At 43.3% G+C, this 16,211-nt stretch overlaps 1 protein-coding gene across 1 annotated transcript; it reads left to right on the forward strand.

Moving 5' to 3' along the window:
* Positions 1 to 5,474: 5,474 nt before the first annotated feature.
* Positions 5,475 to 6,215, forward strand: LOC125555466 (thaumatin-like protein). The gene has a single exon (XM_048718413.1). The coding sequence runs from the start codon at positions 5,514 to 5,516 to the stop codon at positions 6,042 to 6,044; it is 531 nt and encodes a 176-aa protein (XP_048574370.1). The 5' UTR covers positions 5,475 to 5,513; the 3' UTR covers positions 6,045 to 6,215.
* Positions 6,216 to 16,211: the final 9,996 nt, after the last annotated feature.

Here is a 16,211-nt window from a genome sequence, read left to right on the forward strand (position 1 = left end):
AATATGGTCCAAGCAGCCTCGCGCCTCTTCCGTAGAGGCCTTACGACAAGTCCGAGGAGGAAAACGCAGCCATATCGAAGGCCGAGGTGGAAGCCCATTTTGCACCGAAACCGCCACCGCCTCCAAGAGAGAAAGTGCCTGAGGAAAAGATTGACCACTTCATTCGTATGGCTAGAGCACCAGCTCCCAAGCCTGTTGACACAGACTATGAGCGCCACCTCAGGAAGTTAAATCGAGCACGTCTACAGAAAGAGGCGAGTTTGAGCTCGAGCAAATCAGCTGGCAAAAGGAGCTGTAAAACCGTTCCCCATCTGGGAGAACAGGCGACGCAATCAATCCCCCCGCTTGTTGTGCCAACAACACATGAGAGTACGCGCGCCCAATATTATTGTGGGCAAACCGTTAACGTTCCCGGGCTGGGCGATGTGATAATAACCGAGGAGCATAATGAGCGGGCTAAAAGGCTCATGATCACTATTGGACAACTCCTCGATATCGAGCCCATGTCTCTGATTAGAGAGGAGGAAATAAAACGGAAATATGTCCGGGACCAACCTGTGGTCGAGCCAGACGAGGTCAAGAAGCTCCCAACGAGAATGTATGAATTGCATCAATGGTACATGGACATTATCAAGATTTCCAATCGAGAGTCCCTCATGGTGATTGTCAAGAAGGATCATTACTACCATGAGAAAGCTGTGTCCGTTGAGTATTCAGAACCATTTCAGTTATATAATCAAGACGCACTCGACAAATCTATCGTCAGTTGCTATTGTCTGTAAGTGATTTCTTTCTGTAATTTAAGTCTCAAGCTAGCTGTAGTGATCATTTTGATCAATCATTACCTGTAATTATCCTCACTATATTCTTTTCTGTGGTATTATGCAGGATGAAGATTTATGAAATGAAAAAAGGTGGACGCTATGGCATTGGGTTCATTGACCCAAATACCATTAATGAATACACATGGAAATTAGATCCATATTATGAAAAAAAGTGTAGAGGAAAGCTTGCTAGAGTTCTTCAAGTGCCTCAATACCAATGAAGATATACTAGTTCCTTACAACTTCGAGTGAGTCACACTGTCTTGTACTACAAATTCTGTTTTTGCCTACTAGCTAGCTACATGTTTTTGCTTACATATGCCCGCTTAATTAAGACATGCAAACGTGTGTGCATGCAGATTTCACTGGATCTTGTTAATCATTAAAGTTGAAATACTGGACTCACTACTTAAAAAAGCAAGTGACTACACCATCTTGTTTGGGATAGTCAACAACTAATTTCAATCATTATTAACTATATCTTGGCCTATTTAGTTCGTCATTTCCTGATATGAACTATTTAATAACCCCTTTATTCATTTTCTTTGTCGGCGGGCAGGGCTTGGGCAAAATTCATCAGCGTCACTCCAGGCCAATGGAAACGAAAGCTGAAATGGTATCGACCCAAGGTAAGTAATTAAGTAGTACTAGCTAGCTAGCTGCCATCTCTTTAATTATCATGCTTGATTAATTATTATCTGATCAAATTCCATTCTCGTAAAGGCCCTGAAGCAGGCGCCGGGGAATAATCTGTGTGCATACTACGTTTGCGAGAACATTCGCATGATGTTGTCCGAAAAGAGCAGATCTCAAAGACAGGAGTGGGTACGTTTGTTAGAATACTATTCACAATTTGACACAGTTATCGATATCTAGTCACACAACTAATACACATGCATATTGATCTCCTTCTTAACAGTTCAAAGAGGTGCGGGAGCAGCTCCTAGCAGAGGACCGCATAGAAGCAATTCAAGAGGAAATAGCGGGATTTTTGCTCGACCAGGTCATAGATCCCAAAGGAGAATACTATTACCCACTACCGCCCCCATGAACCACTTCTAATTGTCATCGTGCTCCGAAGGCACCAATTAGGCTAATGCCACTGGCTCCAAATGCGCCAATTTAGAGAAATTGTATATAGCTAGCTAATTGTATATATATATATATAAATGTGTGTATATATGTGTGAATTAATTAATGATGGTTGTGAGACATTCGATGATATATATATATATATATATATATATATATATATATATATATATATATATATATATATATATATATAACCGGTTCTACTAGAAATTCTATTTATATATATGCATAACGTGTATAATATGTAGTATCATAAAATACCAGCAAACGAAAAATAATTAAATGGAAAACACAAAATTAAATGAAAAAGAAATCATAAACCCAAAACCCCCCAACCTTTTAATACCGGTTGATGTCACCAACCGGTACTAAAGGGCTCCCTGCCCCCGAAGCTGGCTTGTGCCACGTGGTTGCCCTTTAGCACCGGTTCGTGCTGAACCGGTACTAAAGGGGGGCCTTTAATGCCCACACTTTAGTGCCGGTTACCGAACCGGCAATAAAGGGCCTTACGAACCGGCGCTATTGCCCGGTTCTGCACTAGTGGCTTAGCAAAGAACTCATTTAAGCATAATCCATCGACAAGGATGCAATGCCCAGCTAAGTGTAATTTCTACCGTCGTGAGGAGAAATTATGTATTACGTCTCTTACGTTTGACCACAATCATCCTATAAGTCCAAGCAAATCCAGATTTCTGATATGCCACAAGAAGTTGGACTTGCATTCCAAGAGAAAGCTAGAATTGAATGATCAACAGGAATCCGTTTGAACAAGAATCTTGGTTCTCTTGTTATGGAAGTTGGCAGATATGGAAATCTTGAGTTTGCTAAAAAGGAATGTAGGAACTATTTGCAAGAGAAAACAAGGCTGCAACTTGGTGCTGGGGATGCACATGCTATTTATCAATATTTTCTTTGTATGCAATCAAAAGATCTAGACTTTTTCCATGGTATGGGTGTGGCTGAGGATGGACATCTGGGAAATGTCTTTTGGGCAGATGCAAGAAGCAGGCTTGCATATGAGTCTTATTGGATTGCCATCACATTTGACACTATGTACTTAACAAACAAGTATAAAATGCCTTTCTCTCCTTTCATTGGCGTAAATCATCATGGAGAATCTTCTCTATTAGGTCGTGGTCTTCTATCCAATGAAGACACCGAGACTTCTGTTTCATTCTTTAAGTCTTGGCTCTATTGTATGCCATACAAACCACCAAATGCTATCATCATTGACCATTGCAAACCAATGCAAAATGCTATTGTAGAGGTTTTTCCTCAAAGTTGTCATAGATGGTGTATATGGCACATCATGAAGAAGATTCCTGAAATGCTTAGTGGTTATGAAAAGCATGAAAACATTACACACACTTTGTCAAATGTGGTGTATGACTCCTTGACCAAACATGATTTTGAGAAAGCTTGGGCAGAGATGATCAATAAATATGATCTTCAGGACAATGAATGGCTTGCTAAATTATATGATAATAAAAATCAATGGGTACCAGCATATGTAAAAGATACATTTTGGGCAGGAATGTCTTCAACGTAAAGGAGTGAGAGTATGAATTCTTTCTCTACACGTATGAATGCACGTGCATGCGAGTTTCCAATAAAGTTGCCATGTGTCATGTGCCTTTGATATTTTGTTCTTTTTTTGCAAATGCCTTTGATATATTGTTTACGAGAATTTACACACAAAAGAAGGTGAATTTGAACAGAACCTACAAATATGTATGTTCTTCCCCGCAGAAAAGTATACTCCCTCCATTCCTAAATATAAGGGCCTGTTTGGGACTGCTTCGCTTCACAAAAATCGGTTTCGCTTCACTAAATTCACTTTGGAGCAGTTTCATCTAGAAGTTGTAATACTACCAAAGAGAATGTTTGGCTGCCATCTAGCTCCAACTTCAAGAATGAGAAAATTGGCGGAAAGGATTTATTTGATTGGTTAAGGGGAAAGAAACGAAGGGGTATCCACTTACTAGTGGCAGTAGTGGGTAATTTCCACCTAACTCCAGCTTCTAGAGTTTTTTGGAGCACCCCCTGAAGAGCTTCATAAAAAACTGAGAGTTGTACCCCAGATTCTAGTTTTTTTTAGGAGTGGCATATCGTGGAGCTACCCCGTTTGGCTTGTGTTTTTGGAGCGGAGCTGAATTTTAAAGAGCAGAGCAGTCCCAAACAGGCTCTAAGTCTTTGTAGACCACATATAGATGTATATAGATGCATTTTAGAGTGTAGATTCACTCATTTTGCTCCGTATATATGTGGCTCATAGTGAAATCTCTACAAAGACTTATGTTTAGGAACGGAGGGAGTACTATGCTATTATTTGGACCCCTTTTTTTTTTGCGAATGGCTAACAATGGGACCCGGCTTGATTTTTTTTTGAGGGGTGGGACTCAGGTTGATGTTGAGGGTTTCAAATGCATGGCCAGGATATGTTTTTTAGAGAGGTTTGGCCAAGATATATGAGATGGAAATATTTGCTCCATTTGGTAATAGGTTGATGGTGGTCAATCGCACGACTGAATCGATTTCCTTCATGTGGAAACTCACCAATTCTTGTATTTTCCGGTTAAGCCAATATATTGAGATCTCATTCATATTGGCGTCCATTTTAACATGCTTTAATTTGGAAACTTAAAGTGCCTGTAAAATAAAGATTTTTATGTGGTATCTAGCTATGAGAGGGTGATAAGAAAAGATCAATCCACATCGATCTTCTACTCAAGAATGTAAAGTTGCCAAGTTATAAGAAAAGAGCAATCCACAATGAACCAGCTATTCCGAATAAACCAACAGGCAACTTCGTAAGTGTATGCTTTTTCGCAAAAAAAAAGAATACAACTTTGTAAGTGTAGGCCATTGTGCCTGCTCCGCCGTCGGCGCGTCACTATTGATACCACCAGGGCCTCAATGAACACATATTTTTAGGGCGTCAAGATAAACTTTTTCTTTCTCCGGGCCATCATTATCTGATGGAGTCGTGTGGCACCACAGCACAGACGGTGAGAATTGTCATCGATCTTCAACGGACGAAAGGGAAATGCGGCCAATCTTGGCAACATTGGCGTACAAGTAGGTAGGTACATAGTAGCCAAATCTTGGCGCCATCTTTGACTTCTTTTTTTTTCCGCATCCATCATAAACTTCAATGGTCCCACCCAACTACTTGTAGTCTAGTTTCCTTGGACCTTCTTCAATGCAAAGGTGTTTAGATGAGATGCTAAGCACATTAAATACCTTAGCAACCCAGCTCCTCAATGTATAGGTGCTTAACTTGTTGTTGCTAAGCACACCATATTTAATAAGTTAACACCTAAAGCCTTTCATTCATTGGTCAAGTTGCTTCATTTAAGTGGTTTGCCTAGGTTCACGCGCTTGGCATTGGTTCTTTCTGGGTCTCCAAAGTGTTCTCTCTCCTCCTTAATTGTTGTGCCATGTCATTTTTTCGCTTACGTGGCATGCTTAGCACCTATCCACCGTGGAGCACTGGGAAGGGCCTTACACATGTTGAGCACGACAGATAAATAAGCATGCAGGCCTATCTAGACTCCGGCCTCATCACTACTCCCACCGCACACACTGCACACAATGGCGTCTCCCGCGGGAAGCCGATGCACGAGCGCCTCTCTCCTCTTTGTCATCCTCGCCGCCGGGGCAAGCGCGGCACCGCTCACCATCACGAACCGGTGCCACTTCACGATGTGGCCGGTAGTCGCGCTCGTGCTCCACCAGGGCGGCGGCGGCACCGAACTCCACCCAGGGGCCAGCTGGACCCTTGACACGCCGGTAATCGGCTCCCAGTACATATGGGGGCGCACGGGCTGCTCCTTTGACGGGGCCGGCAGGGGGCGGTGCCAGACCGGCGACTGCGGTGGCAGCTCGCTGACCTGCGGGGGCAACCCGGCGGCGCCGGTGACCATGGCGGAGGTGTCCGTGCTGGAAGGCAATTACACCTATGGCGTCACGTCGACGCTCAAGGGGTTCAACCTGCCCATGGACGTGACGTGCAGCTCCGGCGAGGCGCTGTGGTGCCGGAAGGCTGGGTGCGATGTGGTGCACCCGTACGCGACGCACTGCAGCGCCGCTGGAAGCCGGCTCCAGGTCGTCTTCTGCCCATGAGGAGCGGCAGAACATAGCACGTATATGCATGTAATAACCGCACCCACTGGTAGTAGTACGTCCGTACACCGTAAACGTGTCGTGTATTCCCAACCGCAGTACGTACACTCGAGCGAGGTTCAAATAAAGTTGCCAGTACCTTTGATATTTAGTTCACGGGAATTTTTACACAGAAAAAAAAAGTGAATTTGAACAACAGAATCTAGAAAAAAAAATTGAGAATGAATCTACAAATATGTAAATGTCCTAATATCTGGGACTAAGATTTAGGAGGTGTTTGGTTGCAAGGGACTAGACTTTTTTTAGTCCCAAGGAATAAGGAAAAAAGACCTTCCAATAGTTTTTTTCTAGTCCCTTAAGAAAAAATCCCTCTTGTTTGGTTACATAGGGACTATAAATGACTTTTTCTAGTCTAGTCTCTGTAACAAACAAGGCCTTATTCACACAAAGAAAAATCTTGGACTATGATTAATACTGTGGATCTTATAAATACTACATACTACTTCTTAGACTGGTCGTAATGGAAGTATCATAACTGGTACTCCCTTCAGTCTATTTTAGTCTGCATATATATTTTGTCCGAAGTCAGTATCTCTACTTTGACCAAACTTATAAGAAAATGTATCAACACTCACAATGCCAAATCAATATTTTTAGATTTATTATAAAATGTAGTTTCATGGAATATATATTTGGTATTGTATATGTTGATATATTTTAATATATATTTGGTCAAACTTTGTATAGTTTGACATAACACAAATCTAATGCGCGGACTAAAAAGGACCGAAGAGAATATCATGCATGCCAACTAGGCAATTTGGATGAGGTGGCATTAAATTAAATGAAAAATGAAAAAGGTTGAGTATCATAATAAATACAATGCTACTATGTATCATGCATGACAATAAATAAAGTAATGCATAATACTAATATATGATACTATGCATTAAGAAGATAGTATCATACACTAGTATCATATGCATGATACTAGTATATGACACTCCCCATTCCCATTACGAGTAGCCTTAAACTACACAAACGTCTTAGTCTTACATTTATTTTGATACGGAAAGAGTATGTGATTGATGCACGATACGAGCTGTCAAACGGTGGGCATGACCGGGATGTCGTTACCGTTGCCGATAGGGCCACACGTGGGACAGGCAGCACACTATCATTGCCAGCTAGCTAGACTGGATAGAGGAGTTGCTAGCCCCGAATGGTCGGACAACTTAAAAAAAGCTACTGTGGAGCATATATGTTCTTCCAGGTCGGACCACTTGCCACTTCTTATCCGGCTCGGTAAAAGAAAAGAATGGAGACCGAAGGGAGAAGGAAATCAGAAGGTGTTTAGGTATGAACAGATGTGGGAGCGCGCTAGCTCGCTACAGGCCACGATTGATTGCACCTGGTCGAAAGGAGGCCCTGCGGCGAACCTTCAGTCTGTCACAGAGAAGTTAGCGAGTATGCAAGAAGAGCTGAAGCGTTGGGCTGAGAGGGATTTTGGTTCAGTCCTAAAACAGACAGCACTTATGAGAAATAAGCTTAGCATGCTTTGGAACTCGCCGTACTCTGCAGAACAACAGATTTCCATCAAGAAATGCTCGGCTGAGCTGGATGAGTTACTGCTTCGGGAAGAACTCATGTGGAGACAGAGATCTAAAGCCACTTACTTGAGGGAAGGAGATCGGAATACCAAGTGGTTCCAGAGGAAAGCCACCTGGAGGAAGAAGAAAAACGACATAACCAAACTGAAAGACAGCTCTGGTGTGTGGAAGGAAGGCGAGAAAGAGATCAAGGAGATGGCAAGAGGTTTTTTCCGAGCGTTGTATGAAAAAGAAGATGAGGTTTTCCCACATGAAATCTTGGACCATATTGAGAAGAAAATCACGGATGATGTTAACACGGAACTTACTAAACCGTTTTCTGCGAAGGAGGTGAGTGATGCTTTGTTTCAAATTGGCCCGCTCAAAGCCCCGGGTGCCGATGGATTCCCAGCTCGTTTCTTTCAGCGGAATTGGGAGGTGTTGAGGGACGACATTGTGAAAGGGGTTCTGGGTTTCTTCGACACTAGAGTTCTCCCGGACGGCCTGAATGATACGGTAATAGTTCTAATCCCGAAAAGCAAGGACCCTCAGACCCTCAAAGACTACCGGCCAATCAGCCTGTGCAACGTCCTCTACAAAGTAATCTCCAAGTGCCTGGTTAATCGGTTGAGGCCTCATTTAGATGGAATCATTTCTGAGACACAAAGTGCTTTCGTCCCGGGAAGATTGATCACGGACAATGCTGCCATTGCTTTTGAGTGTTTTCACAAGATCCAACACAGCAAGCATCCGCATAACACACATTGCGCGTACAAGCTTGACCTAGCTAAGGCCTATGATAGGGTGGATTGGGAGTTCCTAGAAGGCGTGCTACTGAAAACGGGATTCAGTCAAAAGTGGACAGGTTGGCTAATGCAATGCGTTAGGTCGGTCAGATACTCGGTGCGGTGCAATGGAGAGTTGCTTGAACCTTTTGTCCCATCTAGAGGTTTGCGTCAGGGAGACCCACATAGCCCGTATCTCTTCCTGTTTATTGCGGATGGGTTGGTTAAGCTCATCAATCTGGAAATCTCTCAAGGCAATTTGTCACCGCTTAAGATAGCAAGAAGCAGTCCCGGGATCTCTAACCTGCTCTTTGCAGACGACAGCTTACTCTTCTTCAAAGCGACGCCCGAGCAAGCCCATACCGTGAAAAGAATCCTCTCATCCTTCCAGAGGGCCACCGGACAGTTGCTCAGCGAGAGTAAGTGTTCGATTCTTTTCAGCGAGGTGTGCCCCTTGAGTACAAGAGAGGACATAAAAGCAATTCTGGGGGTGGTATCCACGGCTTTTGAAGGGAAGTACCTAGGTCTTCCGACACCGGAGGGTAGAATGAAGGACGAGTGCTTCCAGCCCATCATGGACAGGCTAAAGAAGAGGTGTACAGATTGGTCGGAGAAAACCATGTCATATGCGGCCAAAGATGTCCAAGTGAAGCCAATTGTACAAGCACTGCCATGCTACACTATGGGAGTGTTCCTACTCTCGATGGGTTTCTGTGAGAAGTACGAGAAGATGATCCGGGATTTCTGGTGGGGGGATGAAACAGGACGCCGCAAAGTTCACTGGATGTCATGGGAGCGTATGACGAGGCCAAAGAGAGCGGGCGGTATTGGTTTTAGAGACATGCACCTGTTCAACATAGCCCTTCTCGCCAAACAAGGATGGAGGCTGATTCAGAACCCAGAGAGCCTATGTGCCCGGGTGCTCAAGTCTAAATATTACCCAAACGGCAACCTGTTGAGCACCGTCTTTGCGTCGGATGCTTCGCCTGTGTGGAGAGGTATTGAAGCAGGGCTGGAGCTGCTGAAAAAGGGCGTCATCTGGAGAGTGGGCAATGGAAGAGATATTCAGATCCAACGGGACCAGTGGTTACCAAGGAAAGAGGGTCTGATGACCGCGGCATTCATAAGAAGATCGCGTCTTCGGTGGGTGAACCAACTCATGCTCCCAGATATGAAGGAATGGAATGTTCCACTTATCAAACAAATTTTCTACCCTTTCGATGCTGATGATATATGTAGAATCCCAATCCCTAAATCGGATGTGAGGGACTGCATTGCCTGGCACCCTGAGAAGAATGGGATATTCACAGTGAGGAGCGCATATAAGTTGGCGGCGGCGGCAAAGAATAACGCGGCTTTGGAGGCCTCGAGCTCGACAAACAATTCGGAGGACCGTAGCATATGGGATTTGATTTGGAAAGCTGAGGTTCCCCCGAAGGTGAGAGTCTTCGGCTGGAGGGTTGCAACCAATACTTTAGCCACGAAAAGGAACAAGTTCAGGCGTACGATCACGTTCGATGCGACGTGCGATATATGCGGCTGTGGGGATGAGGATGAACACCACGCAGTTGTGGGATGCACCAAGAGTAGGGCACCAAGGCACAAAATGAGGGAGGAGTGGGATATCCCATCGGAAAAGCAGTTTCAGAATACTGGCGAAGATTGGCTACAGATCCTACTGAGCTCCGTTCCGAAAGATGTTCGCGTAAAAATCTTGTTGTTGCTATGGAGATGCTGGCACCTCCGTGAAAATTGCATACATGGGGATGGCAAGGAGCCGGTTTTAGTATCCGCCGCATATCTGTCGAAGATGCATGAGGAATGGAAGAACGTGGGTGTAGCCGGACAGGTGCTGGCCGGAAAGGACTGTGGGTCTCAGACACAATCATGCCCAAGTACTCATACATCTCAAAGATATCAGTGGACTGCACCACCGAGAGGCATAGCAAAACTGAACACCGATGCTTCTTTTCTCCCAAACACCAATCAGTGTTGGGGAGGCGCCGTCGCTCGAGATCACAAAGGACATGTCTACCTGTCGGTTGGAAGAGTGTTGGGCGAAGCCAATGATGCCCAGGAGGCGGAGGGGAAGGCGATCTTGATGGGTTTGCAAGCATTGGCACCTCGCTATAATGGGAACATTCTGATAGAGACTGACTGCAAATCTCTAGCGGATGATCTCCAAGGAAACGGCCAAGTCAGGTCAGCAAGTTATGGTTTGATTATGGATATCAGATCGCTGCTTGGAGGTTTTCGGAGCATTCAGATCACTCATGTTGATCGCCAGCGGAACTCCATTGCACATGAGCTGGCAGCAGAAGCTAGAAGATCTGGGGACTTTTTTCTGATTGCTGATGTCCCTAATGGGTTGCGTAACTTGATAGTCTCTGTATGTAACCCCCCATTGGAGTAAGCTTGTTTACTCTAGTCCTCAAAAAAAAAAAAAAAAAAAAACTATCATTGCCAGCTCCTCCTCCACAGCCTTTCCTCGTGCGACCCTGGGAACGCCTGGGAGACGGTCGTTGAGTAAAATGCATATATGGTCTTTGAATTTGGAGGTGATGTCCACAATGGCCCGTAAATATTCAGTTTAGAAGGACGTTAGTTGGCAATCGTTGGGAAGAATGGCTCCATCTAGTAAGTAGACTGATGGAGATTCAGCTATCTCAACAACCTGATAAATTACGCTGGAAGCTTATTAGGTCTGGAGAGTTTACAGTTAAATCAATGTATGTTGATGTTATCAATTCAAGCTCGATTCCTAGTTTCAAACATATTTGGGCTGTCAAAGTTCCTTTGAAAATCAAAGTGTTTATGTGGTTTGTCCATAAACAAGTAATATTAACCAATGACAATTTGGCAAAGCGTAATTGGACATGACCTAGTAGGTGTAGTTTCTGTGATCAGGATGAAACTATCAAACATCTTTTTCTTGATTGCCCGTTAGCCAAAGTCCTATGGCGGACAGTCCATATTGCATTTAATATTACTCCACTTAGGTCTGTCAACACGTTATTTGGAACGTGGCTTCACGGGATAGAGCCCGAAACAGCGAGACATATTCGCGTAGGAGTTTGTACTTTATTGTGGGCAGTCTGGAACTGTAGAAATGATTTGGTTTTTAACAGAACAACAAATATTCATTTTTTGCAGGTTATTTTCCGAGCCACTGCGTTGATCCGTATGTGGTCGCTACTCACTCCGACGGAGGCCAGGGAGCGTTTGGTTACTGGATCTATCCGCTGGGAGATGGTAGCACGAGATATCTTCAATCGGTTTGGATGGCGGTCATATAATAGGATAGGCAATTAGTTTACCTATCTCTCTTATGTCATCCAGTTGTGGCTTTTTATGGCCAGCTTGTTTTTGGCCCTTTTGGCTCTTTGTGAACTCTACTTTATTTTCGTTTTGAGACTCGAAGACCTTGTTGAACCTATTTATTTATTTTATAAGTTGGCCGTATGCATCGTTCTGATGCAGAGGCCGGGGAGTCTCCCTTTTCAAAAAAAAAATTAGTTAGTGGGTTTACAATGTAATTCTTAGTGCATTTCGAAATGCATCTTCGGTTGATTCCTAGTGTATTTTTCAGTGTAAATCCCAGTGTAGTCACACCTAATTCTTTTGTAGTTTTACTGTGTAAATCTTAGTGCCATGGCACTGTATTTTCCTTATCTTATTAGTGGCTTTTTTGGTGGGTCTAGCTCGCCTTTGTGGCTCTGAAATAAGTTGGTGACTGATAGAAGCCTGTGTCTACATGCTCAGACCTTTGCCAATGGGTGTGTGAAGTGTGGTTTGCATCCACCTGGCCGCTTTTTTTTTTTTTTTTGCATTTTTGTGTGGATCGATGTGTGTTTGCAATCGTTTTTTGAAACACTTGTAATACTAAATAAGCAGTTTTTTTTATCTATGTGGCTGCAGTGTAAATGTGATCCTCTCTCATCTTAAGAAGCAGCTTTTGTCTCTGGTTTTTTGTAATATCTTTTAGTTTAACTCTCAAAGTATTTTTGTGGATTTTTTACACTGTCATTATCTTGTTTTGATGCAGTGTAATTCTCAGTATTTTACACTGTAATTATCTTTGTTTTACAGTGTAATTCTCAAAGGATTTGCACTGGATTTTACAGTGTAATTCTCAAAGTATTTTCATTGTAATATCTTTTGGTGTTCCTCTCACAGTATTTGTAGTGGATTTTTGCACTGTAATTATCTTGTTTTCATATATATATATAGTGTAATTCTCAAAGTATTTACATTGTAATTTTTTAGTGTAACTCTCAAATGATTTTACACTGTAATCGTCTTGTTTGATGTAGTGTAATTATCTTGTTTTGATATAGTGTAAATCTCAAAGTATTTGCACTGTAATATCTTACTGTATTTTACAGTGTAATTCTCAAAGGATTTACACTGTAACTCTCTTAGTGGATTTACAGTGTAATTCTCAAAGTGTTTTCACTGTAATATCTTTTAGTGTTCCTCTCACGGTATTTGTTGTGGATTTTTTGTTGGGGAACGTAGTAATTTTAAAATTTTCCTACGCACACGCAAGATCATGGTGATGCATAGCAACGAAAGGGAAGAGTGTGATCTACGTACCCTTGTAGACCGACAGTGGAAGCGTTAGCACAACGCGGTTGATGTAGTTGTACGTCTTCACGGCCCGGCCGATCAAGCACCAAAACTACGGCACCTCCGAGTTTTAGCACACGTTCAGCTCGATGACGATCCCCGGACTCTGATCCAGCAAAGTGTCGGGGAAGAGTTCCGTCAGCACGACGGCGTGGTGACGATCTTGATGTACTACCGTCGCAGAGCTTCGCCTAAGCACCGCTACAATATTATCGAGGATTATGGTGGAAGGGGGCACCGCACACGGTTAAGAATATGATCACGTGGATCAACTTGTGTGTCCAAGGGTGCCCCCTGCCCCTGTATATAAAGGAGCAAGGGGAGGAGGCCGGCCGGCCCCTATTGGCGCGCCAGGAGGAGTCCTCCTCCTAGTAGGAGTAGGACTCCTACTAGGAGGGGGAAGGAAGTGGGGAGGGAGAAGGAAAGGGGGGCGCCGCCCCCTCTCGGATCCTAGTCCAATTCGGACCAGGGGGGAGGAGGCGCGCGGCCCACCCTGGCTGCCCCTCTCTCTCTCTCCACTAAGGCCCATATGGCCCATTACTTCTCCTGGTAGGGTTCCGGTAACCATCCGGCTCTCCGGTTTTCTTCGAAATCACCCGGAACATTTCTGGTGTCCGAATATAGCCGTCCAATATATCAATCTTTATGTCTCGACCATTTCGAGACTCCTCGTTATGTCCGTGATCACATCCAGGACTCCGAACTAACTTCGGTACATCAAAACTCATAAACTCATATTATAACTGTCATCGAAACCTTAAGCATGCGGACCCTACGAATTCGAGAACAATGTAGACATGACCGAGACACATCTCCGGTCAATAACCAATAGCGGAACCTGGATGCTCATATTGGCTCCTACATATTCTACGTAGATCTTCATCGGTCAGACCGCATAACAACATACGTTGTTCCCTTTGTCATCGGTATTTTACTTGCCCGAGATTCGATCGTCGGTATCTCAATACCTAGTTCAATCTCGTTACCGGCAAATCTCTTTACTCGTTTCGTAATACATCATCTCGCAACTAACTCATTAGTTGTAATTCTTGCAAGGCTTATGTGATGTGCATTACCGAGAGGGCCCAGAGATACCTCTCCGACAATCGGAGTGACAAATCCTAATCTCGAAATACGCCAACCCAACATGTACCTTTGGAGACACCTGTAGAGCTCCTTTATAATCACCCAGTTACGTTGTGACGTTTGGTAGCACACAAAGTGTTCCTCCGGCAAATGGGAGTTGCATAATCTCATAGTCATAGGAACATGTATAAGTCATAAAGAATGCAATAGGAACATACTAAACGATCGGGTGCTAAGCTAATGGAATGGGTCATGTCAATCACATCATTCTCCTAATAATGTGATCTTGTTAATCAAATGACAACACATGTCTATTGTTAGGAAACATAACCATCTTTGATTAATGAGCTAGTCAAGTAGAGGCATACTGGTGACGTTTGGTTTGTCTATGTATTCACACAAGTATTATGTTTCCGGATAATACAATTCTAGCATGAATAATAAACATTTATCATGATATAAAATAATAACATTATTATTGCCTCTAGGGCATATTTCCTTCAGTCTCCCACTTGCACTAGAGTCAATAATCTAGATTACACAGTAATGATTCTAACACCCATGGGAGCTTTGTGTTGATCATGTTTTGCTCGTGGAAGAGGCTTAGTCAATGGGTCTGCTACATTCAGATCCGTATGTATCTTGCAAATCTCTATGTCTCCCACCTGGACTAGATCCTGGATGGAATTGAAGCGTCTCTTGATGTGCTTGGTTCTCTTGTGAAATCCGGATTCCTTTGCCAAGGCAATTGCACCAGTATTGTCACAAAATATTTTCATTAGACCCGATGCACTAGGTATGACTCCTAGATCGGATATGAACTCCTTTATCCAGACTCCTTTGTTTGCTGCTTCCGAAGCAGCTATGTACTCCGCTTCACATGTAGATCCCGCCACAACGCTTTGTTTAGAACTGCACCAACTGACAGCTCCACCGTTTAATGTAAACACGTATCCGGTTTGCGATTTAGAATCGTCCGGATCAGTGTCAAAGCTTGCATCAACGTAACCATTTACGATGAGCTCTTTGTCACCTCCATATATGAGAAACATATCCTTAGTCCTTTTCAGGTATTTCAGGATGTTCTTGACCGCTGTCCAGTGATCCACTCCTGGATTACTTTGGTACCTGCCTGCTAGACTTATAGCAAGACACACATCAGGTCTGGTACACAGCATTGCATACATGATAGAGCCTATGGCTGAAGCATAGGGAACATCTTTCATTTTCTCTCTATCTTCTGCATTGGTCGGGCATTGAGTCTTACTCAATTTCACACCTTGTAACACAGCCAAGAATCCTTTCTTTGCTTGATCAATTTTGAACTTTTTCAAAACTTTGTCAAGGTATGTGCTTTGTGAAAGTCCAATTAAGCGTCTTGATCTGTCTCTATAGATCTTAATGCCCAATATGTAAGCAGCTTCACCGAGGTCTTTCATTAAAAAACTCTTATTCAAGTATCCCTTTATGCTATCCAGAAATTTTATATCATTTCTAATTAGTAATATGTCATCTACATATAATATCAGAAATTCTACAGAGCTCCCACTCACTTTCTTATAAATACAGGCTTCTCCAAAAGTCTGTACAAAACCAAATGCTTTGATCACACTATCAAAGCACTTATTCCAACTCCGAGAGGCTTGCACCAGTCCATAAATGGATCGCTGGAGCTTGCACACTTTGTTAGCTCCCTTTGGATCGACAAAACCTTCCGGTTGCATCATATACAACTCTTCTTGCAGAAATCCATTCAGGAATGCAGTTTTGACATCCATCTGCCAAATTTCATAATCATAAAATGCGGCAATTGCTAACATGATTCGAACAGACTTAAGTATCGCTACGGGTGAGAAGGTCTCATCGTAGTCAATCCCTTGAACTTGTCGAAAACCTTTTGCGACAAGTCGAGCTTTGTAGACAGTAACAGTACTGTCAGCGTCAGTCTTCTTCTTAAAAATCCATTTATTCTCAATTGCTTGCCGATCATTGGGCAAGTCAACCAAAGTCCATACTTTGTTCTCATACATGGATCCCATCTCAGATTTCATGGCTTCAAACCATTTTGCGGAATCTGG

The sequence above is a fragment of the Triticum urartu genome, chromosome 5, assembly GCF_003073215.2.
Source record: "Triticum urartu cultivar G1812 chromosome 5, Tu2.1, whole genome shotgun sequence".
Classification (NCBI taxonomy): domain Eukaryota; kingdom Viridiplantae; phylum Streptophyta; class Magnoliopsida; order Poales; family Poaceae; genus Triticum; species Triticum urartu.